The 25,040-nt window shown below is 37.2% G+C and overlaps 2 protein-coding genes across 2 annotated transcripts; one reads left to right on the forward strand and one right to left on the reverse strand.

The window, feature by feature from the left end:
* Positions 1-9,761: 9,761 nt before the first annotated feature.
* Positions 9,762-13,335, reverse strand: cryaba (crystallin, alpha B, a). Its single transcript, XM_084420026.1, has 3 exons — positions 13,118-13,335; positions 11,677-11,802; positions 9,762-10,786 (listed from the first exon to the last, which is right to left on the reverse strand). The coding sequence occupies exons 1-3, from the start codon at positions 13,286-13,288 to the stop codon at positions 10,616-10,618; spliced, it is 468 nt and encodes a 155-aa protein (XP_084276152.1). The 5' UTR covers positions 13,289-13,335; the 3' UTR covers positions 9,762-10,615.
* Positions 13,336-15,787: 2,452 nt separating this feature from the next.
* On the forward strand, positions 15,788-24,739 carry dixdc1a (DIX domain containing 1a). The gene is made up of 15 exons (XM_084420189.1): positions 15,788-16,399; positions 18,816-18,925; positions 19,008-19,162; positions 20,193-20,279; positions 20,363-20,416; positions 20,523-20,573; positions 20,789-20,893; positions 21,659-21,712; positions 21,899-21,988; positions 22,549-22,620; positions 22,720-22,881; positions 23,792-23,858; positions 24,112-24,220; positions 24,295-24,403; positions 24,504-24,739. Exons 1-15 carry the CDS (start codon positions 16,377-16,379, stop codon positions 24,585-24,587), a joined length of 1,332 nt encoding a protein of 443 aa, XP_084276315.1. The 5' UTR covers positions 15,788-16,376; the 3' UTR covers positions 24,588-24,739.
* Positions 24,740-25,040: the final 301 nt, after the last annotated feature.

The raw sequence follows: 25,040 nt of genomic DNA on the forward strand, positions 1-25,040 counted from the left end.
TTATGATAGGAAAGTATAGTATCAAGAAAGTTCGATGACCCGGGACTTGAACTTGGGTCGCCCCAAAGCTAAAAAAAAATATTGTCAGGGGACTGACCACTAGGCTATATAAATGTTACAATTTAATAAATATTAGAACCTTATTGTGTAAGAAACATAGGGGGGACGGAATCCGACGGCAAAAAAACAGCTGTCGGAATCCGTTCCCCCACTCCCATTATGAGAGGTGTTGATGTAATGGCTTAAAAAATGCTGATTCTATTTTGTGTGTGGATGGAGCTTAACTTGCAACAGTTTAAAGAATATATTTTTTGTCTTTTATTATGATAGGAAAGTATAGTATCAAGAAAGTTCGATGACCCGGGACTTGAACTTGGGTCGCCCCAAAGCTAAAAAAAAATATTGTCAGGGGACTGACCACTAGGCTACTGAGGCTAGCAAAATGCTACAATTTAATGAATATTAGAACCTTATTGTGTAAGAAACATAGGGGGAACGGAATCCGACGGCAAAAAAACAGCTGACGGAATCCGTTCCCCCACTCCCATTATGAGAGGTGTTGATGTAATGGCTTAAAAAATGCTGATTCTATTTTGTGTGTGGATGGAGCTTAACTTGCAACAGTTTAAAGAATATATTTTTTGCCTTTTATTATGATAGGAAAGTATAGTATCAAGAAAGTTCGACGACCCTGGACTTGAACTCGGGTTGCCCAAAGCTAAAAAAATATTGTCAGGTTACTGACAACTAGGCTATTGAGACTAGTAACTTCCTTCAATTTGATAAATATTAGAACCTTATTGTGTAAGAAACATAGGGGGAACGGAATCCGACGGCAAATAGTTCAGCTGTCGAAATCCGTTCCCCCACTCCCATTATGAGAGGTGTTGATATAATGGCTTAAAAAATGCTGATTCTATTTTTGTGAGTGTATGGAGCTTAAATGGCATCAATTTGATAAATATAAGAACCTCAGTGTGTCAGAAATATGGGGGGAACAGAATCCGACAGCAAAAAGAAAAACAGCTGTCGGAATCCGTTCCCCCACTCCCATTATGAGAGGTGTTGATGTAATGGCTTAAAACATGCTGATTCTATTTTGTGTGTGGATGGAGCTTAACTTGCAACAGTTTAAAGAATATATTTTTTGCCTTTTATTATGATAGGAAAGTATAGTATCAAGAAAGTTCGATGACCCGGGACTTGAACTTGGGTCGCCCCAAAGCTAAAAAAAAATATTGTCAGGGGACTGACAACTAGTCTAATGAGGCTAGCAAAATGCTACAATTTAATAAATATTAGAACCTTATTGTGTAAGAAACATAGGGGGAACGGAATCCGACGGCAAAAAAACAGCTGTCGGAATCCGTTCCCCCACTCCCATTATGAGAGGTGTTGATGTAATGGCTTAAAAAATGCTGATTCTATTTTGTGTGTGGATGGAGCTTAACTTGCAACAGTTTAAAGAATATATTTTTTGCCTTTTATTATGATAGGAAAGTATAGTATCAAGAAAGTTCGATGACCCGGGACTTGAACTCGGGTCGCACCAAAGCTAAAAAAAAATATTGTCAGGGGATTGACCACTAGGCTATTGAGGCTAGATAAATGTTACAATTTAATAAATATTAGAACCTTATTGTGTAAGAAACATAGGGGGAACGGAATCCGACGGCAATAAAACAGCTGTCGGAATCCGTTCCCCCACTCCCATTATGAGAGGTGTTGATGTAAAGACTTAAAAAATGCTGATTCTATTTTGTGTGTGGATGGAGCTTAACTTGCAGCAGTTTAAAGAATATATTTTTTGCCTTTTATTATGATAGGAAAGTATAGTATCAAGAAAGTTCGATGACCCGGGACTTGAAATTGGGTCACCCCAAAGCTAAAAAAAAGTATTGTCAAGGGACTGACCACTAGGCTATATAAATGTTACAATTTAATAAATATTAGAACCTTATTGTGTAAGAAACATAGGGGGAACGGAATCCGACGGCGAAAAAACAGCTGTCGGAATCCGTTCCCCCACTCCCATTATGAGAGGTGTTGATGTAATGGCTTAAAAAATGCTGATTCTATTTTGTGTGTGGATGGAGCTTAACTTGCAACAGTTTAAAGAATATATTTTTTGCCTTTTATTATGATAGGAAAGTATAGTATCAAGAAAGTTCGATGACCCGGGACTTGAACTCGGGTCGCACCAAAGCTAAAAAAAAATATTGTCAGGGGATTGACCACTAGGCTATTGAGGCTAGATAAATGTTACAATTTAATAAATATTAGAACCTTATTGTGTAAGAAACATAGGGGGAACGGAATCCGACGGCAATAAAACAGCTGTCGGAATCCGTTCCCCCACTCCCATTATGAGAGGTGTTGATGTAAAGACTTAAAAAATGCTGATTCTATTTTGTGTGTGGATGGAGCTTAACTTGCAGCAGTTTAAAGAATATATTTTTTGCCTTTTATTATGATAGGAAAGTATAGTATCAAGAAAGTTCGATGACCCGGGACTTGAAATTGGGTCACCCCAAAGCTAAAAAAAAGTATTGTCAGGGGACTGACCACTAGGCTATATAAATGCTACAATTTAATAAATATTAGAACCTTTTTGTGTAAGAAACATAGGGGGAACGGAATCCGACGGCAAAAAAACAGCTGTCGGAATCCGTTCCCCCACTCCCATTATGAGAGGTGTTGATGTAATGGCTTAAAAAATGCTGATTCTATTTTGTGTGTGGATGGAGCTTAACTTGCAGCAGTTTAAAGAATATATTTTTTGCCTTTTATTATGATAGGAAAGTATAGTATCAAGAAAGTTCGATGACCCGGGACTTGAACTCGGGTCGCCCCAAAGCTAAAAAAAAGTATTGTCAGGGGACTGACCACTAGGCTACTGAGGCTAGCAACATGCTACAATTTAATAAATATTAGAACCTTATTGTGTAAGAAACATAGGGGGAACGGAATCCGACGGCAAAAAAACAGCTGTCGGAATCCGTTCCCCCACTCCCATTATGAGAGGTGTTGATGTAATGGCTTAAAAAATGCTGATTCTATTTTGTGTGTGGATGGAGCTTAACTTGCAACAGTTTAAAGAATATATTTTTTGTCTTTTATTATGATAGGAAAGTATAGTATCAAGAAAGTTCGATGACCCGGGACTTGAACTTGGGTCACCCCAAAGCTAAAAAAAAATATTGTCAGGGGACTGACCACTAGGCTATATAAATGTTCCGATTTAATAAATATTAGAACCTTATTGTGTAAGAAACATAGGGGGAACGGAATCCGACGGCAAAAAAACAGCTGTCGGAATCCGTTCCCCCACTCCCATTATGAGAGGTGTTGATGTAATGGCTTAAAAAATGCTGATTCTATTTTGTGTGTGGATGGAGCTTAACTTGCAACAGTTTAAAGAATATATTTTTTGTCTTTTATTATGATAAGAAAGTATAGTATCAAGAAAGTTCGATGACCCGGGACTTGAACTCGGGTCGCCCCAAAGCTAAAAAAAAGTATTGTCAGGGGACTGACCACTAGGCTACTGAGGCTAGCAACATGCTACAATTTAATAAATATTAGAACCTTATTGTGTAAGAAACATAGGGGGAACGGAATCCGACGGCAAAAAAACAGCTGTCGGAATCCGTTCCCCCACTCCCATTATGAGAGGTGTTGATGTAATGGCTTAAAAAATGCTGATTCTATTTTGTGTGTGGATGGAGCTTAACTTGCAACAGTTTAAAGAATATATTTTTTGCCTTTTATTATGATAGGAAAGTATAGTATCAAGAAAGTTCGATGACCCGGGACTTGAACTCGGGTCGCACCAAAGCTAAAAAAAAATATTGTCAGGGGATTGACCACTAGGCTATTGAGGCTAGATAAATGTTACAATTTAATAAATATTAGAACCTTATTGTGTAAGAAACATAGGGGGAACGGAATCCGACGGCAAAAAAACAGCTGTCGGAATCCGTTCCCCCACTCCCATTATGAGAGGTGTTGATGTAAAGACTTAAAAAATGCTGATTCTATTTTGTGTGTGGATGGAGCTTAACTTGCAGCAGTTTAAAGAATATATTTTTTGCCTTTTATTATGATAGGAAAGTATAGTATCAAGAAAGTTCGATGACCCGGGACTTGAAATTGGGTCACCCCAAAGCTAAAAAAAAATATTGTCAGGGGACTGACCACTAGGCTACTGAGGCTAGCAAAATGCTACAATTTAATAAATATTAGAACCTTATTGTGTAAGAAACATAGGGGGAACGGAATCCGACGGCATAAAAACAGCTGTCGGAATCCGTTCCCCCACTCCCATTATGAGAGGTGTTGATGTAATGGCTTAAAAAATGCTGATTCTATTTTGTGTGTGGATGGAGCTTAACTTGCAACAGTTTAAAGAATATATTTTTTGTCTTTTATTATGATAGGAAAGTATAGTATCAAGAAAGTTCGATGACCCGGGACTTGAACTTGGGTCACCCCAAAGCTAAAAAAAAATATTGTCAGGGGACTGACCACTAGGCTATATAAATGTTCTGATTTAATAAATATTAGAACCTTATTGTGTAAGAAACATAGGGGGAACGGAATCCGACGGCAAAAAAACAGCTGTCGGAATCCGTTCCCCCACTCCCATTATGAGAGGTGTTGATGTAATGGCTTAAAAAATGCTGATTCTATTTTGTGTGTGGATGGAGCTTAACTTGCAACAGTTTAAAGAATATATTTTTTGCCTTTTATTATGATAGGAAAGTATAGTATCAAGAAAGTTCGATGACCCGGGACTTGAACTCGGGTCGCACCAAAGCTAAAAAAAAATATTGTCAGGGGATTGACCACTAGGCTATTGAGGCTCGATAAATGTTACAATTTAATAAATATTAGAACCTTATTGTGTAAGAAACATAGGGGGAACGGAATCCGACGGCAAAAAAACAGCTGTCGGAATCCGTTCCCCCACTCCCATTATGAGAGGTGTTGATGTAAAGACTTAAAAAATGCTGATTCTATTTTGTGTGTGGATGGAGCTTAACTTGCAGCAGTTTAAAGAATATATTTTTTGCCTTTTATTATGATAGGAAAGTATAGTATCAAGAAAGTTCGATGACCCGGGACTTGAAATTGGGTCACCCCAAAGCTAAAAAAAAATATTGTCAGGGGACTGACCACTAGGCTACTGAGGCTAGCAAAATGCTACAATTTAATAAATATTAGAACCTTATTGTGTAAGAAATATAGGGGGAACGGAATCCGACGGCATAAAAACAGCTGTCGGAATCCGTTCCCCCACTCCCATTATGAGAGGTGTTGATGTAATGGCTTAAAAAATGCTGATTCTATTTTGTGTGTGGATGGAGCTTAACTTGCAACAGTTTAAAGAATATATTTTTTGCCTTTTATTATGATAGGAAAGTATAGTATCAAGAAAGTTCGATGACCCGGGAATTGAACTTGGGTCGCCCCAAAGTTAAAAAAAATATTGTCAGGGGACTGACCACTAGGCTATATAAATGTTACAATTTAATAAATATTAGAACCTTATTGTGTAAGAAACATAGGAGGAACGGAATCCGACGGCAAAAAAACAGCTGTCGGAATCCGTTCCCCCACTCCCATTATGAGAGGTGTTGATGTAATGGCTTAAAAAATGCTGATTCTATTTTGTGTGTGGATGGAGCTTAACTTGCAACAGTTTAAAGAATATATTTTTTGTCTTTTATATTGATAGGAAAGTATAGTATCAAGAAAGTTCGATGACCCGGGACTTGAACTTGGGTCGCCCCAAAGCTAAAAAAAAATATTATCAGGGGACTGACCACTAGTCTACTGAGGCTAGCAAAATGTTACAATTTAATAAATATTAGAACCTTATTGTGTAAGAAACATAGGGGGAACGGAATCCGACGGCAAAAAAACAGCTGTCGGAATCCGTTCCCCCACTCCCATTATGAGAGGTGTTGATGTAATGGCTTAAAAAATGCTGATTCTATTTTGTGTGTGGATGGAGCTTAACTTGCAACAGTTTAAAGAATATATTTTTTGCCTTTTATTATGATAGGAAAGTATAGTATCAAGAAAGTTCGATGACCCGGGAATTGAACTTGGGTCGCCCCAAAGTTAAAAAAAATATTGTCAGGGGACTGACCACTAGGCTATATAAATGTTACAATTTAATAAATATTAGAACCTTATTGTGTAAGAAACATAGGGGGAACGGAATCCGACGGCAAAAAAACAGCTGTCGGAATCCGTTCCCCCACCCCCATTATGAGAGGTGTTGATGTAATGGCTTAAAAAATGCTGATTCTATTTTGTGTGTGGATGGAGCTTAACTTGCAACAGTTTAAAGAATATATTTTTTGTCTTTTATTATGATAGGAAAGTATAGTATCAAGAAAGTTCGATGACCCGGGACTTGAACTTGGGTCGCCCCAAAGCTAAAAAAAAATATTGTCAGGGGACTGACCACTAGGCTATATAAATGTTACAATTTAATAAATATTAGAACCTTATTGTGTAAGAAACATAGGGGGGACGGAATCCGACGGCAAAAAAACAGCTGTCGGAATCCGTTCCCCCACTCCCATTATGAGAGGTGTTGATGTAATGGCTTAAAAAATGCTGATTCTATTTTGTGTGTGGATGGAGCTTAACTTGCAACAGTTTAAAGAATATATTTTTTGTCTTTTATTATGATAGGAAAGTATAGTATCAAGAAAGTTCGATGACCCGGGACTTGAACTTGGGTCGCCCCAAAGCTAAAAAAAAATATTGTCAGGGGACTGACCACTAGGCTACTGAGGCTAGCAAAATGCTACAATTTAATGAATATTAGAACCTTATTGTGTAAGAAACATAGGGGGAACGGAATCCGACGGCAAAAAAACAGCTGACGGAATCCGTTCCCCCACTCCCATTATGAGAGGTGTTGATGTAATGGCTAAAAAAATGCTGATTCTATTTTGTGTGTGGATGGAGCTTAACTTGCAACAGTTTAAAGAATATATTTTTTGCCTTTTATTATGATAGGAAAGTATAGTATCAAGAAAGTTCGACGACCCTGGACTTGAACTCGGGTTGCCCAAAGCTAAAAAAATATTGTCAGGTTACTGACAACTAGGCTATTGAGACTAGTAACTTCCTTCAATTTGATAAATATTAGAACCTTATTGTGTAAGAAACATAGGGGGAACGGAATCCGACGGCAAATAGTTCAGCTGTCGAAATCCGTTCCCCCACTCCCATTATGAGAGGTGTTGATATAATGGCTTAAAAAATGCTGATTCTATTTTTGTGAGTGTATGGAGCTTAAATGGCATCAATTTGATAAATATAAGAACCTCAGTGTGTCAGAAATATGGGGGGAACAGAATCCGACAGCAAAAAGAAAAACAGCTGTCGGAATCCGTTCCCCCACTCCCATTATGAGAGGTGTTGATGTAATGGCTTAAAACATGCTGATTCTATTTTGTGTGTGGATGGAGCTTAACTTGCAACAGTTTAAAGAATATATTTTTTGCCTTTTATTATCATAGGAAAGTATAGTATCAAGAAAGTTCGATGACCCGGGACTTGAACTTGGGTCGCCCCAAAGCTAAAAAAAAATATTGTCAGGGGACTGACCACTAGGCTATATAAATGATACAAATTTAATAAATATTAGAACCTTATTGTGTAAGAAACATAGGGGGAACGGAATCCGACGGCAAAAAAACAGCTGTCGGAATCCGTTCCCCCACTCCCATTATGAGAGGTGTTGATGTAAAGACTTAAAAAATGCTGATTCTATTTTGTGTGTGGATGGAGCTTAACTTGCATCAGTTTAAAGAATATATTTTTTGCCTTTTATTATGATAGGAAAGTATAGTATCAAGAAAGTTCGACGACCCTGGACTTGAACTCGGGTTGCCCAAAGCTAAAAAAATATTGTCAGGTTACTGACAACTAGGCTATTGAGACTAGTAACTTCCTTCAATTTGATAAATATTAGAACCTTATTGTGTAAGAAACATAGGGGGAACGGAATCCGACGGCAAATAGTTCAGCTGTCGAAATCCGTTCCCCCACTCCCATTATGAGAGGTGTTGATATAATGGCTTAAAAAATGCTGATTCTATTTTTGTGAGTGTATGGAGCTTAAATGGCATCAATTTGATAAATATAAGAACCTCAGTGTGTCAGAAATATGGGGGGAACAGAATCCGACAGCAAAAAGAAAAACAGTTGTCAGAATCCGTTCCCCCACTCCCATTATGAGAGGTGTTGATGTAATGGCTTAAAACATGCTGATTCTATTTTGTGTGTGGATGGAGCTTAACTTGCAACAGTTTAAAGAATATATTTTTTGCCTTTTATTATCATAGGAAAGTATAGTATCAAGAAAGTTCGATGACCCGGGACTTGAACTCGGGTCGCCCCAAAGCTAAAAAAAAATATTATCAGGGGACTGACCACTAGGCTACTGAGGCTAGCGAAATGCAACAATTTAATAAATATTATAACCTTATTGTGTAAGAAACATAGGGGGAACGGAATCCGACGGCAAAAAAACAGCTGTCGGAATCCGTTCCCCCACTCCCATTATGAGAGGTGTAGATGTAATGGCTTAAAAAATGCTGATTTTATTTTTGTGTGTGGATGGAGCTTAACTTGCAACAGTTTAAAGATTTTTTTTTTTTTTTGCCTTTATTTATGATAGGACAGTATAGTATCAAGACAGTTTGACGAACCGGGGCTTGAACTCGGGTCTCAATAAGCTGAAAAGCAATGAATGTCAGTGCAGAGTGTACTGACTATATGCACCCAGGATTGAATATAAATGTACGATTAGTCCTAATTGCTTAAATGAATGACTACTAGTCTAGAAAAATCTTTAGTCTATGGCAACATTAATCAATAGCCTACATTTAATATTTGACATTATTTAATTAGTAATTAGTATCCACCACTTTGCATTAAATTAGTTGAGTTAGCATAATTAGTTAATGACCTAATAAAATAATAAAATAAAGTTTAAATTAAGATACTAACCATATATTTCTATATTGCTTATTCCACCACACAACGGACTGTTTATAAGGTGACAATCCGTTGTGAAGAATGTGAAGATTGTAGGCTGTATCTTAAAGATTTTTGTATTGTATTGTATCTTCTGTTATAAAGACGAAGATTGACATTTCGTTAATTAAACAAAATAAGAACACAATGTTGTAAAAAATAAACAACTTAGGCTATGTTCTGTTAGATGTGTTTTGACCACTTTTTGTTTAATTATATCTCTAGGTAATGAAGATATAGCCTATAAAAAAAAATCATAAAATATATTACATATTATATATAAAAAAACGTAAAGGCCTATATAAAATATATTGATTAATTTTGCCTGATTGGGGGCTGCTACTATTTGCTTAAGCTTTTTGAATGTAGAAGTGTGATAAAGGCGTGATAGGCTATCAATTTTATGTGGATAAAGGCATATTTTGTACATGACTACACATGTCCTTATAAGGCCAAGAAAATATGTCGATTTAACGACATAACATCTTGTTATTACGATAAAAAGATGTCGTTTTAACGACATAAGATCATGTTATTACGAGAAAATATGTCGTTTTAACGACATAAGATCTTGTTATTACGACATAATTGAGGGAAAAATAATAAAATGTATGTAGCAGCAATGCGTCACCGTACTTTTGTAAGTTGTGCAAAAAAAAAGAAGAAAAAGAAACAACCTTTTTTTATTTTTTAATGCTGAAAATAGCTACTGTCACAGTTGTTAGTTGTAATACGTCACTGTAAGAGGTATGGAAAATTAAATTTAAAGCACTTTGGGAATGATGTCACAAGGGGAATTATGTCAGTAACTACACCCCTGTCATCAGCAATCCAAACTCAGGATGTGTTTTTTTTTACACCACATTTGACAATCAAATGTGATCCATGGCATCTTGTTACACCACTGAGGTAAATAAGGCACATTTGTCTGTCTCACATAATAGATGTCCATACAGCCTGACACTGTCAGTGATTAATCATATATTAATTTACAAAGTCATCTTTATTACTGTCCATTAAGTGCAACAACATTCAGCAAAACACATTCAACTTAGTCTGTTAGTTTAGACCCCAGTATCAAACAGATTCATAAGTGCAGCAAACTTTACATTCAGATGCTCAACATATGAGATATCACAAGATGAGATCCTTTATATCAGCATTCATCAGTATTCAGATGCTGCACAACATCCCATTTCAATTCTGCTTCCTCTCAAAGCCAAAGTTACAATCATCATCCAAGTCAGCCACATAATTACATACAACGTCCAACTGTAGGCCATAAATATAACAAACCAAACCCAACTCCTATAACAACCTGCATTTACAGGCCTAAAGCACTGACCTACTGCGCGTTTTGCCTGACATTGTATTGCACAGTATGGACAGATATGTTTGTATATGGTTATATAACTTTGTTTGGTTCTATGTGTTGCATTAACTTATGTGATCTTGTGCCTGTTGTAGTACTGATGGTTCTCTCAGTCGTGGTGAAGCTGCTGGGTTTGTTTGGAGAAGAGAGGCAGAGGTGCAGCTATCGACGGGTTTACTTCTGAGCTGGTGGCTTCTCATCACAGGTGATGTCCAGCACGCGGCGAGATGTGCTGACAGTCAGAAAGCCATCAGAGGACAGAGAGGAGGTGATGGACCCTGGATCCACACCGGATGGGATCTTAAACTTCCGGTAAAACACCTCGGCCACAACGCCATGTTCATCCTGTAACAGTAAACCAGTCATTGCACAATGACACGTCACTGAGAATAAAGTTGAATTGACTTTAAGTTGAGGTAGCAAACAAAAAATTTTTTATTTTAGAGAAGGACACAATAAATAGATCAAAAGTCACAGTAAAGACATTTATAATGTTACAAATGATTTCTGTTCCAAATAAATGCGGTTCTTTTGAACATTCTATTCAACAAAGAATCCTGAAAAAAAATATCTTAGTTGATCATAAGGATCATAATTTCTACAAAAAATATGAACTGTTTTCAACATTGATAATAATAAGAAATGTTTCTTGAGCAGCAAATCAGCATATTATAATTATTTCTGATGAATCATGTGACACCGAAGACTGGAGTAAGACAATTATGAAATCAAATTATAATAAAATATATTTAAAAATGGGGAATTTTGACTTTAAAAAATATATTTAACACATTAAAACGTATTAAAACAGTAAATATTGTAATAATATTTCTTATGTTACTGTGTATTTTTTATCATAGAAATGCAGCATCGGTGAGAAGAAAGAAAGTATTTAAACGTCTTTCCAACCCCAAACTTTTGAATGATAGTGTGTGTGCCATTTTAATAAGAAAAGGGAAAGCTTGTCAAGAAAAACATTGGATGTTGATTGAAAGTTTAAAAAGGTTTTAAAAGTCTTTAGTCTTTCACTTCCTGTCCTCCCCAACAACCAGTGAGTGTGACCAGTGAGAAAGTTCTTCACATGTTCCCTTTGGAATATGTCTTGAATATGTCTAACCTTGCTTTTTATAACACAATACTACAATAAACTTAATTTATGCAAATAATTCATCCAGAACAGCCAAGTTCAAAATGGTGAATAAAATGAAGGTGAGTTTGAATACTTGTTTTGTTACCTGCCCTTCTTCATCACGTTTCGCATGAACCTCAATATAATCATCATTGACCTTGACAGTCAGTTCGTCTGGAGAGAAGTGCCTCACATCCAGGATGACTACAAAGCGATCCCTGTCCATTCTCACCTGTGTAAGGGAAAATGGCAAGCTGAATACTGCAAAAGACTGAAAACCTGCAGTTCTAATAATGTGACTAGCTCATAAAGAACATTCTGTTAATCTAATTTAAGGGAACGTCTTTACAATGAAATTCAATTTGTTAGCAATAATTAATGCATCATCATTCTGTAACAAAAGCAATACTTTTACAGTAGTTGTTCATTTAATAATCTAATTGTTAATTATAAATACACTACCATCAATAGTTTGAGCTCGGTAAGATTTTTCAGTGTTTCAGAGACTCTTATGCTCACCAAGACTACATTTATGTAATTGAAAATACAGTAAAAACAGTAATATTGTAAAATATTATTACAATTTAAAATAACAGGTTTCTTTGTTAATATATTTTAGAATGTAATTTATTCATGTGATGAAAACCTGAATTTTCAGAAGCATTACTCCAGTCTTCAGTGTCACATGATCCTTCAGAAATCATTCTATGCTGATTTGCTGCTCAAGATATGTTTCTTATTATTATCAATGTTGAAAATTTTCACAGTATGTGTTTGATAGAACAGCATGTTTGAAATAGAAATCTTTTGTAACATTAACAGTCTTTACTGTTAGTTTTTTATCAAGTTAAAGCTTCACTGTGTAGGATTTTCTCCCATCTAGCGGTGAAATTGTTTATGACTACCAACTGAATATTACTTTCTAGCCCCTCCCATTCCGAGGGCGTTTTAACTCCTACGGTGGCCGTATTATTTCAAATCTCCCGGCAGTCGCGAGTAATCTCCCCCTTGCATTCGTCACGGTGCCACTGAGTGTAAAAACACGAAAGGCGAAGCTTGAATTTCCAGGTATGTCCCTCTTTGGCTAATGTATTTCCAAGATGGAGGCGCAACATGGCTGCCGCCATTCGAGCGACTCGCTCGTATGTATTCTAAATGGCAGATTCTACGCTTACGAGAATACTTGATTAGTTGGTAGAAGTAATTACACATTAATGAGCACATATCATTTTGAAAGAACAAAGTGTTTTTTGCTAAGAATCAACTTAAAAAATTACACAGTGTAGCTTCAAGGTCTCCTTGCTAAAAAAAGAAAATCTGGTAGTGTATGCTGATACATTTTTAACATTAGTCATATAGCCTAAATTAACATTTTTATGAACTAACATGATTTAACAATGTTAAGGTATAATAAAATAGTATTGTAAAAATTGCTGTTAAAAGTGTTTATTGTTAAGAATTTAAAACCGAATTGAATCTTTAAAAAAGTAAAGTATTAGCTATTTGGTTAATGGCTAATTTGTTGCAACATCAGAAGTTTAACTCACCTCTGACATGTCACCCTCCCACCAGTTTGGAAAGCGCCAGAAATAAGGACGATAGTAAAACATGTGGAAAGGTGGAAATATGTCGCTGTCGGATAGGCGCTCTTCAAAACATCGCGCATGTCGAAGGGTAATGTCGGTTGGAAACCGGCAGGTCGGAAAAATAAAGTTCATTGTCTCAGCGAAGCGGCTGGAGTTGACAGTGTATCTGCTGCATGTTCTACTGTGGCCCTGTATTTATGGCCCATCCATAAACCTTACATCAGCCGCTGATCTGTCTCCAATTATGAGGTAAAGTGTTTTTTGCTGCTCTCTTCCCGCTCTGGCTCATTCAAACAAAAAACCTATTTAATCACCCTTCACTCATTCAGTCTCAAACACTGGGGTCTGAATAGTGTTAATGCTGCTCTGCTCACAAGCCTGGAAAAATATTTGCCTGGCTAAGTTAGAATGGTTCTGAGTGAAGCCTCCATGTCAGCTGGCCACATCCCAGTAAGCTCTTGTGCCAGGAAAGGGTTTGTGGATTGTGACGCCAGATACTATCTGCTCCCTCCTGGCTGCTATCAGAGGAGAACTCAGGCAGAAAGATAATATTATGCCCTAAAATGACGGGACTGGACGAATCAGCAAGATTGGTGATCTGCTGTAAATCAGACGCGATAAATGAGCAAATGGGCATCCCTGCCGCCCCATCTGAGAGAGTTGGACAGGTGTTGTGGAATGGGGCTGGAAACATAATGTCAGATGTGGTGCTCCATGCATGTGAAGTCAAGCCTGTGGAGGTATCATCTACCAAGTGTGTGATTCAAATATATAGGCTACACCGTACACATAGTTGCATTCATGTGCTGGTTTGGGACCAGTTACACCAGCTCGGTTTTGCTTGAGAAGAGCATGACCATGTTGTATGTCTTGGAACTGCTATGGTGTATGGAACTGCTCCCTCTGGAGCGGGCTCTGGAATTTCATTTAATGGAACAGACTTTGGGATTTCTTTCACTGGAACAGACTCAAAAATGTCAATGTTGGTCCACCATTAGACTAGCACTATTGTCACACCTGCTGACTGGTTGATCCAGAATGATGAGGCTTGAAGAGCAGTTAAGTAGGCCTAGTATTTTAATAGAAACCAAAAAAACAAACAGGGATAATCCAGTAAACAAATGAGGCTAACATCCAGGTAACGCTAACACAAGACAAAGACCAGCAGCTAACAGGTGAGACTCTAATCAATTAGACAATGAAACTATGGCTGAATCCGAAATCGCCCCCTAAACCCTCTATCACTATTCCCTAGTACGTTAGTCCACTATACAGTTCACTCAAAGGAGTGAATGAAAACGAGTGAGCGAATTCGGACAGCCGTTGAGCGTACATCGGTACATCGTAACAGAACAAATGGCTGTCCCCTTAAATAATCAACGCCACAACACTGCATGTTCAACTTGGTTTTAGATTATATTTACATGTATCATATTCATGTACACCTTTATCTGAATGTATTGGCAAGATGGAGGAAATTAAAATGTAGATTTTGACTCACAATTGCAGTTTGACTTTGGCTTAACTTGTTTGAATTATAAGTAGCTTGTAGCTTTACTAAGCTTCATTTAGATACATGGTAGCTTTCCCAACACTGTCCTTGACTGTCTGAGTAATCTCTTCCAGTAATACTGAGGTTTTTCTAATTCCATTCCAAATCCACTGCCAATATCACCCTGCTCTGCACAAATTGGGAATGTAGCCATTATGGGATACATGGGTTGTTCATGCATAACATATCCATGGACTTAAAAAAATATTTTTGGTTAAGTAATGTATAATGTAAAAATAAAACAAAGATTATTGGAAAATTATTGTTTTAAATACTATTTCAGTTTTTCACTTTAAAATTGGATGTTAAATTCATTGCTGTTTCTTTGTAATTATTTGCGAATTTCTGAGTGAACATTGCTTCAAAGTAAATGCACCAATTTCTTTGTCAGTGTTCCCGAATCTCATTGACAGTTCTATTAACACATTCTCCACTGATCACTAATAAAAATGTAACACAAATAAAAAACAAACCAAAACAGCTAACTATTGTCATAACATTGTCAATAAAATTCCACAAAAAAAAGAAGGAAAAGAAAAGGGGAAAAAGGCTGATCTGCTTTATAAGTTTTTGCAAAAACATGGCCATTCCCTTTCAGAATGTCAGAAAAATAAAATAGGTTTATTATATATAATAGTCTGGCTTGATTACAATGATTTCATCAATGGAGACAGAGTTGTTGAACAGTATGCTTTTCTCTGATTTTAAGCTGACGTGGTCTTACTCAAAGTCCTCTTTCTCTCTCGCTCTCCCTCTCTCTCACTTTCACATGCACACACACACACGTTCGCTCTCTCATTTCGACATAATACGACAATATAAGATTGTGTGTAATTCACACAGTGAAATCAAACACTTATCAGAACCTACATGCTTTTAGTTTAACGGAGCTGGTTATTTAAAGTGTGTCATCTTCACACAGACACGACCATTTTTTCATCCTGTCCACACCCACCAACCCCCCTCCATCCTGGAGCCCACCGCTCTGTGTGAAAGGGAGGGGTGAAGATGGAGGAGGGGAGGGTAAACAGAGCCGGGCTGAACCATGTCTGACTCCTAAAAAAGGAACAAGGGAGGGGGAAGACAAGGAGCGAAGAGAAACAGAAAGGCAGAGGAAAAATCCCTCAGAACTGCCTCAAGAGAGGCACATAAACAGGGAGAATGAGAAACAGGAGTCGTACAAGTCGCAGAAGACAACGTGGACATTCAAGAAGGGGGACTGCAGCCCATTCAAAAGCCTTTTTCTCCCCTGTTATGGCTCAGAACTGATAAACAGGATTACCTCATGCTTATCATAGAAACACATGCTGCCTCTGATTGGGATTTTCAACGCTGAATCTATGGGAATAGTCAAAAGGTAATTTAACCTGGGTTTACAGCACAAGTGTTAAGGATGTCCAAAGGAAGACCTGCCAAACAAGCAGGTAGGTAGGGTACGCACGGACCGGGATATTTGCATGGTTTGGGATCTGCTCTCCATCATTATCTCCGACAGACTAGACTGGTAGCTACGTGGATACTGGGATTTGTGTGGTGCGGTTTCTGATGTGCACACCCTTTGGACCGGCGCTGTGCCGTCGTCTGCTATGTTGATGACACACTGCTGCTTCCTCGAACCCCACGGGATGGGCTGGATCAGAATGGGAGGTTAGAAGGGCAAATAGCATCATGGGAGCCAAACAAATGAAATGGTATGAATGAAATTCTACAGCTCCCTCTATAATTATTTCCTTCCTGTTTCCATCTTCCATTCCATTTTGGATATCCCAGGATATAAGAGCCATACTGCTTATTGTCTATAAGTTGGACAGCAATATTGTGATGTTGTGTACTGTATATGCTGAGGTTTAATAATGAGTGAAAGTGGCTGGCACATAACTGTTTTCTCACTCTGAATGTATGTCAATTGTGAACATAAGAGATTGATGTGTGGGTGTTGCCTGCTATTGTGAAATCACCTAGCAACCGGGAATCACGGGCTTCAATATTGTGAGTGCCATCTGTGTGCTTGGTAAATGCTCAGATAAATGAATCCACTATTTGGTCCATAAATGTGTTGATAGTTATGGGATTTTGATACACAATAAAGAGGTCATACAAGTGGAGCAAATGACTAGGGAGAATATTTGTCCTCGCATGCAAATGTTTCATTATGTTAGACTCATAAATCTGTTATGCAACAGGCTACTTGGTCTGTCTGGACCAGCCTTGAAAAGACAGAATATGGAATGTGTGATTTATTGTATAGTAGCAGTTATTTAAGCAATATCACACAAGCAAGTTCATATCAGCATGGCTAAGACGCTATTCATACAGAATGCAGGGTGCAGGGAAGAGAATGGGGAAAAAAAAGGTCTAGAGTTAAACTTCTTTTAAGTTGAGCACTGTGTTATTAGAACAGCGTGTTGTGTGAGAAATGCAAAAGACCTAAGATGTGAGCACAACAGTTAAACACGTCAGTCTGGTGCATGTTTACATAGAAAAACTATTAAAAAGCAACTCAGTGGAGCACAAAAACAACCCTTAAGTGCAGACACATTTAACTTTGTTCATACAATTTTCAAAAGCTAAATCCAGTCATTTCAATAGGAAACCACCGGATCAGGAACTTCGAGTGGTGAGTAATTCTGGTTACACTTTATTTTAAGGTGACGTAGTTACATTGTACTTACTCTAATAAGTAATATTAATGACATGTACTTACTAAGTTACGGTTGGGGTTTGGTTTAGGTGGGTTAGTTACTTATAATTATGCTTCATTTACTGTTATTACTATGGTAAGGACATGTAGTAACCTGTAACTACGTCACTTTAAAATAGTGTTACCAATTCTGTGTAAGCTAATGTAACCGCACCTAAACACTACTGCTAATCAAGCACTGATATCGAGAATCGGACTAACAGCACATGATATTGCTTTTATGTCAGTTCAATAAATATAACTTTAATTGAAAATACCTTACATTTTGCCTATTGATTTGTCTATGTTTGCACCGCCAATGAAAATAGTTCCAAATGAATTAACAATGTTACGTGTCTCGTAGCAAAACACACAATACTGGCCTTACTGAAAAAATCTGTAAATGAAGAGGTTGAGTGAATGATTCAATGATACACTCATAAAGATATTCGGCAGTTTAGTTCCTAAACGAAACAGTGTTTTAAACGAATCAGTTGAGTAAATGATTCAATGACTCACCCGTAAAGACATTTAGCCGTTTTGTTCCTTAATGAATCAATGTTTTGAATGAATCAGTTGAGTGAATGATATAATATTTTTCTCCACAAAGGCAGCTTGTCATTTCCCTACTGGCGTATAATCACAAGGAAATGGATATAAAATTGGTTATGAAACATGTCCATTAAATAGCGTCTGTTGCAAATAAACAAAACAACCCCATTGTTCATAATGCATTAGAGTAAATAATGTACAGTGAAATATAAATGGTCTTAGATGAGCCGATCAGATTATGTTTTGTATCTGGAGTGGTTTACTGTAAACCAGCACGTTCCTCTTTGTAAAAATAATCAACATTCAGTAATATGACACCTCTCAGAGAAGCATTCTGCTGTAATTTCATGCATGTGTACACAACGCTTTATGTAATCATTCTCAGAAGCTTAATCGAGATCTGTAATCCTGGCTAATAGTCCTTATCAAAATGATGATGCTAATCAACTGGGAGAGCTGCTTTGTCTTTTATTCAGTGCGACAGACTTCATTCTTTCTTTATTTCTTTGTTAGAGAGATCTCAATTTCGATATCATGTTCCCGTGCCAGAGGAACAGCTAGGGGTGTTTGAAATAGAGTCTCTCATTTCATCTTTACTGAAAACAGATGAATGACTTAGGAATGCTCGGGAACTTTGCATTAGTGTGGTTTGAAACGGAAAACCTGGGTTAGAAAGATAATGTCTATTGTAACAGGAATTTCCCTAGATTTTTTGTTCAGTTATGTAATTAAAGTGAACACATTAGACCTTGTGTACACAATAGGCTTTCATTGTCATCAAATTACTCCAGCTGGTTACATATGACTGAAAATTAGGACCATACAAATACATGGTTATCTTGCTCACTGATTCTTTCTTTGCAACATCTCTCCAGCCTCAGTTCATCCAGTCCAGCACACACACCTAAGGAGGAGTATATTATTGCCAAATCTGAAGATTCGGGAGAGCTATTGGGGAACCATACGGAGCAACCACAAAGCCTAGGTAGGATGTATCCCCCTGCTTGGTCCTAGACAACATATTTTTCTATACTTTTCTTATATTTTGTTGTTTGTTTCCTTTGAAGATGATGTAGTGAAATCCTCAGCCACCGAGCCGTCTCCTGGCCCAGAGCATGCTGGGAAAGAGGAAAGCAGCACATGGGAGGAACAGCTATGTGCCCAACAGGAACAGCTGGAGAAGGAGATGCAGGAGACCAGGAAAATGGTGTCAAGGCTTCAGGCGAGTTATTATTCGTACACATTTAGAAATGGTTGTTTCTTCAACGTCAGGCTTTTTATGTCAAATTTTGCAAAAAGATTCAAAAGTAAGTATTTAATTACTTTATTCAGCAAGGATGCATTAAAATTGATAAATAGAATGATTTCCGAAGGATCATGTGACTGAAGACTATGTAATGATGCTGAAAATTCAGCTTTGCCATCACAGGAATAAATACATTAAAGAAATGCAGTTTCTTAAATTGTCATAACACCACAATATTACTGTATTTTTGAAAAATAAATGCAGGTGAGTATAAGTGACTTTTTTCAAAAATCTTACAGACCCCAACCTTTTGATCGGTTTGGGTATTTAGGATACGTGTGAATTTAGGATACATAAAATGCTATAGCTTTAGCAAGACAAAGTCAGCCATTTTTTTGCAAAATATTTAAAAACTGTATTTTCCACCAATATCATTTGAGATGTGGTGGAAAGGATCATGACATCTTTCACAAATAAAAAATATATAATATGAAAAAACATGATTAAAAATGACAGAATGCTCCCATAATGTGTATTTTATACACCGGAAAGTTAATTAGTGAGTCCACAGGGTCAACATTTTGGAAACACCCATGTGTTATAGCTCCACTACTACATTTTAAGCTAAGAATTAGTGCTTGTAAAAGTAAAGCAGTTCATTCAGTCGGATTAAGATTATTACTTTGCACAGATTGGCAGACTTTCCTAATCCATCATGATTAATGTCACTCTTCTAAACAGAACCAATGACCAAGCATTTCAAGCTCATCAATCCAGCATTTCAAAGCCTCTTTTTATTTGCCGGGTATCAGCATTACCGTAGAAGGCATCTTTAATTCTCTAATGCAAGAGTTATACAAGAGAAATACAGCTTTAATTGAGAAGCTGCTAGTCTAATCAATAAACAGCATCCAAGGTTGATCATGTGATGACTGTTGAACACTGTTGGTGAAATAGCATGACTAGTTTTACTCACATTACCTCATGCTCACATGTCTTCATTCAGGCCTTACTGCTGCATGGGTCACTACCTGAGGACGAGCAGACATCTACTCTGAGCTTTGGAGAAAGTACCAACTCAGAGCAGCAGCTGGTAACTCTTCATTATGCTTTTGTGCATGTCTCATATACAGTCTATTATGGTAATGACATATCCTTTTTATTCTGCCATTGAAGATTTTAATCCGCAGTCGTCTGGACCAGAGTATGGAGGAGTCTTTAGATCTGAAGGTAACTTAAATTGCTGAAAAGAAACACTGGCTGATGTGCAGTATACTATATAAGCTGAATATACTACAATTTGTATATTGAATGAGGGTTTTAATGTGTTTTTCAGAGAGAACTTTTAAGATACAAGCAGGAGGCACGTAATCTGCAGGCTATTAAGGTGAGACCAGGTGAAATTAAGTGTAGAACGTGTACATTTATAATATAAAATACAATATATAATAATAAATTGTGTGTTCGTTTGTAATATTATAAATAAAAGAAGTATGAATAATTATTCAATTCTTTCATTTTAACATTAGCTTTTGTAGTGTACAGCAGATTTGTTGCCATTTGGTATATAGGGATTGCTTCTGTGTCCATCTGTTTACCCAGGATGCCTTGCAGCAGAGAATGTCTGTGCAGGAGGACTCAGTTCTGCAGCTCAAACAGGAGCTCCTCAGATCCAGCATGACCAGAGAGGAACTGGAGGGTCATAATGTGAGTCTGACAACAACACATTTTTTTCTTCCCTGTATCAGATATATAATATGGAAGCTTGTTTCCGCCACAAAATAAAACATTTTAAAAGATAATTGCGACTTTTTATCTCACAATTGCGAGTTTACATCTCGCAATTCTGACTTTATTTCTCAGAATTGCGAGATATAAAGTCAGAATTGCGTGAAATAAAGTCGCAATTGCGTGTTATAAACTCAGAATTGTGTGATATAAAGTCGCAATTGCGAGAAAAAAAGTCAGAATTCTGACTTTATAACACGCAATTCTGACTTTATATCTCGCAATTCTGACATCTTTTCTCAGAATTGCGAGATATAAACTCACAATTGTGAGATATAAAGTCCAATTCTAAGGGAAAAAAAGGTTATTTTTTTTACCTCAGAATAGTTTATATCTCACAATTCTGACTTTATAACACGCAATTGCGACTTTATATCGTGCAATTCTGACTTTATATCTCGCAATTGCCACTTTATTTCTCAGAATTGCGACTTTATATCACGCAATTGCGACTTTATTTCCCAGAATTGCGACTTTATATCACGCAATTGCGACTTTATTTCCCAGAATTGCGACTTTATTTCTCACAATTCTGACTTCATATCTCGCAATTGTGAGAAAAAAAGTCCGAATTGTGAGATAAAAAGTCGCAATTATTATTATTTATTTATTATTCATTGGCGGAAACAAGCTTCCATAATATAAAGGTTCATTTGCAAACTTTTGCTTTATTTTGTTCTTTAGGTGGAACTGGAAAGGAAGTTGAGCGAACGGAACAGATTGCTGAGTGAATACAAAGTAGGCAAATTCATCCTACCAATATACTTGAATCCTTTCTAGTGTTCTTTAATCATCTTTAGTGTTTTAATTAATTGTATAGGGCTGTGTTGGTTCTTCTTTTGGGGGGGCGCTCCTGCCGTCATTGAACGGTCTGGATAGTAAATCCATAAAAAACCCATTTGTCACATGCACTTATCTTTGTAGAAAGAAATTGGGCAGAAAGACAGACTTCTTCAGCAGCAGCAAGCAAAACTGGACGATGCCCTGCACAGGATCAGTGAAAGCTATCATAGGGTAACTAAAACTACTAGGGCAAAATGGACCCATTTATGCAATAATGTAATGTCCTATTAAAGGGATAGTTGTGTTGATGACAAAAGATGATATTTAGAAGAATGTTGGTAACCAGACAGTTGAGGTAGCCATTGACTTCTATAGTATTTTTTCCCCAAATATAATGGAAGTCAATGCTTACCGTCAACTGTCTGGTTACTGACATTCTTCAACATATATTTTGTGTCCAACATAAGAAAGAAACTCATACAGGTTTGGAACAACTTCAGTGTGTGTACATGCTGACAAAATTTTCATTTTTGGGGGAACTATCCCTTTAACATTTATATTATGATTTTGTGTATAAACTCTCTGTAGCTCTCATTTATTACACTAGAGGGCACACAATAATCTCAGACGGACATTTACTTCCAAATTGTTTTAGCTTTGTATTACATAGATATTCCAATAAGATGCAGATACAAATAGCATATAAATAAAAACAGCTTTAATATAAACTATAATATGACTTTTACGCAAATGTGTGATGCTCTCCATTAATACAAAATTGTTTGCTCCAGTTGTCAGGCTGTGAGAATAATGGCTACAGTCACATGATGGACACATCGTCCACTGTTTTCCAGCACAGAATGGTGAGTCATGTCATTCTTCACTTAAAAAAAGTATTCGCTCAATTTCTACTGAATGTGTGTATTTTGTGTTCTTTGGTTCTGGCTGAATGTGTGCATCAGGGGGACGAGCTACATCTGGTGCGAGATGCTCTGCGCAGCCTGAGGGACAGTTTCAGCGGTCATGACCCACAGCATCATATGCTGGACACGCTGGAGCAGGGGGTGGCCAGTCTGGTGGACCGCCTTCACACCACAGAATCCAAGAAAAGGCAGGAGAGAAAGGCAAGGTCAACCATTAACTGTATCCAATATTCTGAATAATAGGAAATGTGGGGAGAAGTAGGGCAGGGATTTGGTTCAATGTATAGGTTGTTGATTGGATTTTGAGATGTAGGGTGAATTCATGTTAATTTGGGACACTTTTCCCTAGTCGTCTCAATGGCAAAAAGTGTCCCGATCAACCTGAATTCACCCCTAGGTGCAGGGGCGGAGTTTAAGTGGACTAAATGATTGGAGAAGTCCTGCATACATCACCAGAGAGAAGTCTGCCGTTTTCTCCAGAAGGTCTAGTTAGTATTTATGTGAGAACAAAGCTTTTTGATACTTTGAATCAATTGAATAGCAAAATGATTCGAAGTGCTCGAATTCCAGACGTTGGTGGTAAGAATGGTGTAAATGCAAGAAAACTGGTTTGTAAAAGGTGTTTTTATGCTGAGTTTTCTTGAAAGTAGATCGCAAATCATCTGTCTGTATAATGTTATTTAGTTTATTTAATGGAGAGCTTGGCTAATTAGGCCAATAAGAGACTATTAACTGCATCTCTTTTTTATTAAATTTATTAAGTTGATTCAATATCAGGTAAACCGTATAAACACTGGTTCATGGGTTCACAGAGATCACAGCCTAGCAGCGAACCATTGAAATTTTGAAACATTTACTTGAAATCCGTGACTTTGGCAGTTTGATACATGCTCTGATTTGCAAGGGTTTTGAAGCTTCACGAACCATGTGTTTCAAAAGTGCCCATATCTACCGGTTATGATGTTTTGATTTAACATTATGAAGTCAAAACATAAATGAAACATGCACAAATGAATAGTTCACAGTAAGATCTATAACAGGCATTTAGAAAGTAGACATAGTGAATTTTCATTTCATGCTGATTTTAAAACGATTTGTTGCACCACCACAGGGTTCAACCAGGTCTCCTGGACGAAAAGCCAATCACACGGACCGAGAATCATGGCCATCAAGCTCAAGTAGGTCACTTCAATGCTATTCAATTCAATGCTTGCCACTTTTTAGACCAATGAAAGCATTTTTTATAAGCTTTCAAGTAATTTGTGATAACTTGACTTAAAAATCATTCAAATTCAGAAGAACGGTCTGCTCATAAATTTAACATGCACGTTTTAACCTATACAAGATCAATATCTAACAATTTAAATATTTTAGAGCAAAAGCGTAACTAGAAAAAAATAATACAGGCTATACATGTTTTCTATTTTCCAGAGATGGCTCATTCTCACAGTAGCCCTGTTCTTAGTGCAGCTGCCTCAACCAAAGTACTCTACTACACAGATCGCTCTCTCACGCCCTTCCTAGTCAACATCCCTAAGAGGTGACTGCAAGAATGACATCATAGCATCATCATATAGAAGTCTTGTGATCTAAAAATAAATGATTTATTGGTAGGCTGGGGGAGGTCACGCTACAGGACTTCAAGGCAGCTGTGGACAGACATGGCTGTTTCCGATATCACTTCAAATCGCTGGATCCAGAGTTTGGAACGGTGAAGGAAGAGGTGAAAATCACACCCCATGTTCTGAATTAGTGAATGCTCAGTATCTTTCTCTAAATGTGCTTTGAGAATTTGAGAAGTAACACTGAATGCCGTCTTTCAGGTGTTTCAGGACGATGCTGTTATACCTGGCTGGGAAGGGAAAATCGTTGCATGGGTGGAAGAGGATCGTGGAGAGGGGAGATAGAACATGAGGGTTCCGATCCGTTCAGAATGTATGTTTTACCCCACATATATACCTCATCCCAGCAACCCTGTGCTAACTGTGAATCTCACCGAACCTGTTCACTATGTCATTACATCAGGAAAGTGTTTGTAAAATAGAGTATATGCATTTTGAAGATTGAAAGAAAAATGAAATTTTAATATTATTAAAAAACACTTGTATTATTACAAGTAAATACTGATTAAAAGTGTATTAAAGTTATGGTAGATTTTGTTTTCCAATAAACTAGTGTTTCAACAATGCCATTGTGATAAGTGAGGAAGAAAAGAAGATTATTCACTGAGTTTTTGTCTTGTGCAGTGACAAATAATAAACATGTCGCGTTAGTTGCCAAACTGTGACAAGGACATCACACATTGTGTGCATGTATTGTCCTGCCAGAAAAATGCCATTTCAAGAGAACATATCATATCA

Source organism: Rutilus rutilus (genome assembly GCF_951802725.1).
Source record: "Rutilus rutilus genome assembly, chromosome: 9".
Lineage (NCBI taxonomy): Eukaryota > Metazoa > Chordata > Actinopteri > Cypriniformes > Leuciscidae > Rutilus > Rutilus rutilus.

Bases quoted from the DNA above. Each gene is read 5' to 3' on its own strand.
- cryaba (XM_084420026.1), bottom strand. From the start codon at position 13,288: ATGAACTTTATTTTTCCGACCTGCCGGTTTCCAACCGACATTACCCTT. The intron at 11,803-13,117 runs GTGAGTTAAACT...TCCCTTACACAG, and splicing joins GGGAGGGTGACATGTCAGAG to GTGAGAATGGACAGGGATCG. The intron at 10,787-11,676 runs GTAACAAAACAA...TTACTGTTACAG, and splicing joins AACGTGATGAAGAAGGGCAG to GATGAACATGGCGTTGTGGC.
- dixdc1a (XM_084420189.1), top strand. From the start codon at position 16,377: ATGGGAGCCAAACAAATGAAATG. The intron at 19,163-20,192 runs GCGAGTTATTAT...GTCTTCATTCAG, and splicing joins AAATGGTGTCAAGGCTTCAG to GCCTTACTGCTGCATGGGTC. The intron at 20,280-20,362 runs GTAACTCTTCAT...CTGCCATTGAAG, and splicing joins CCAACTCAGAGCAGCAGCTG to ATTTTAATCCGCAGTCGTCT.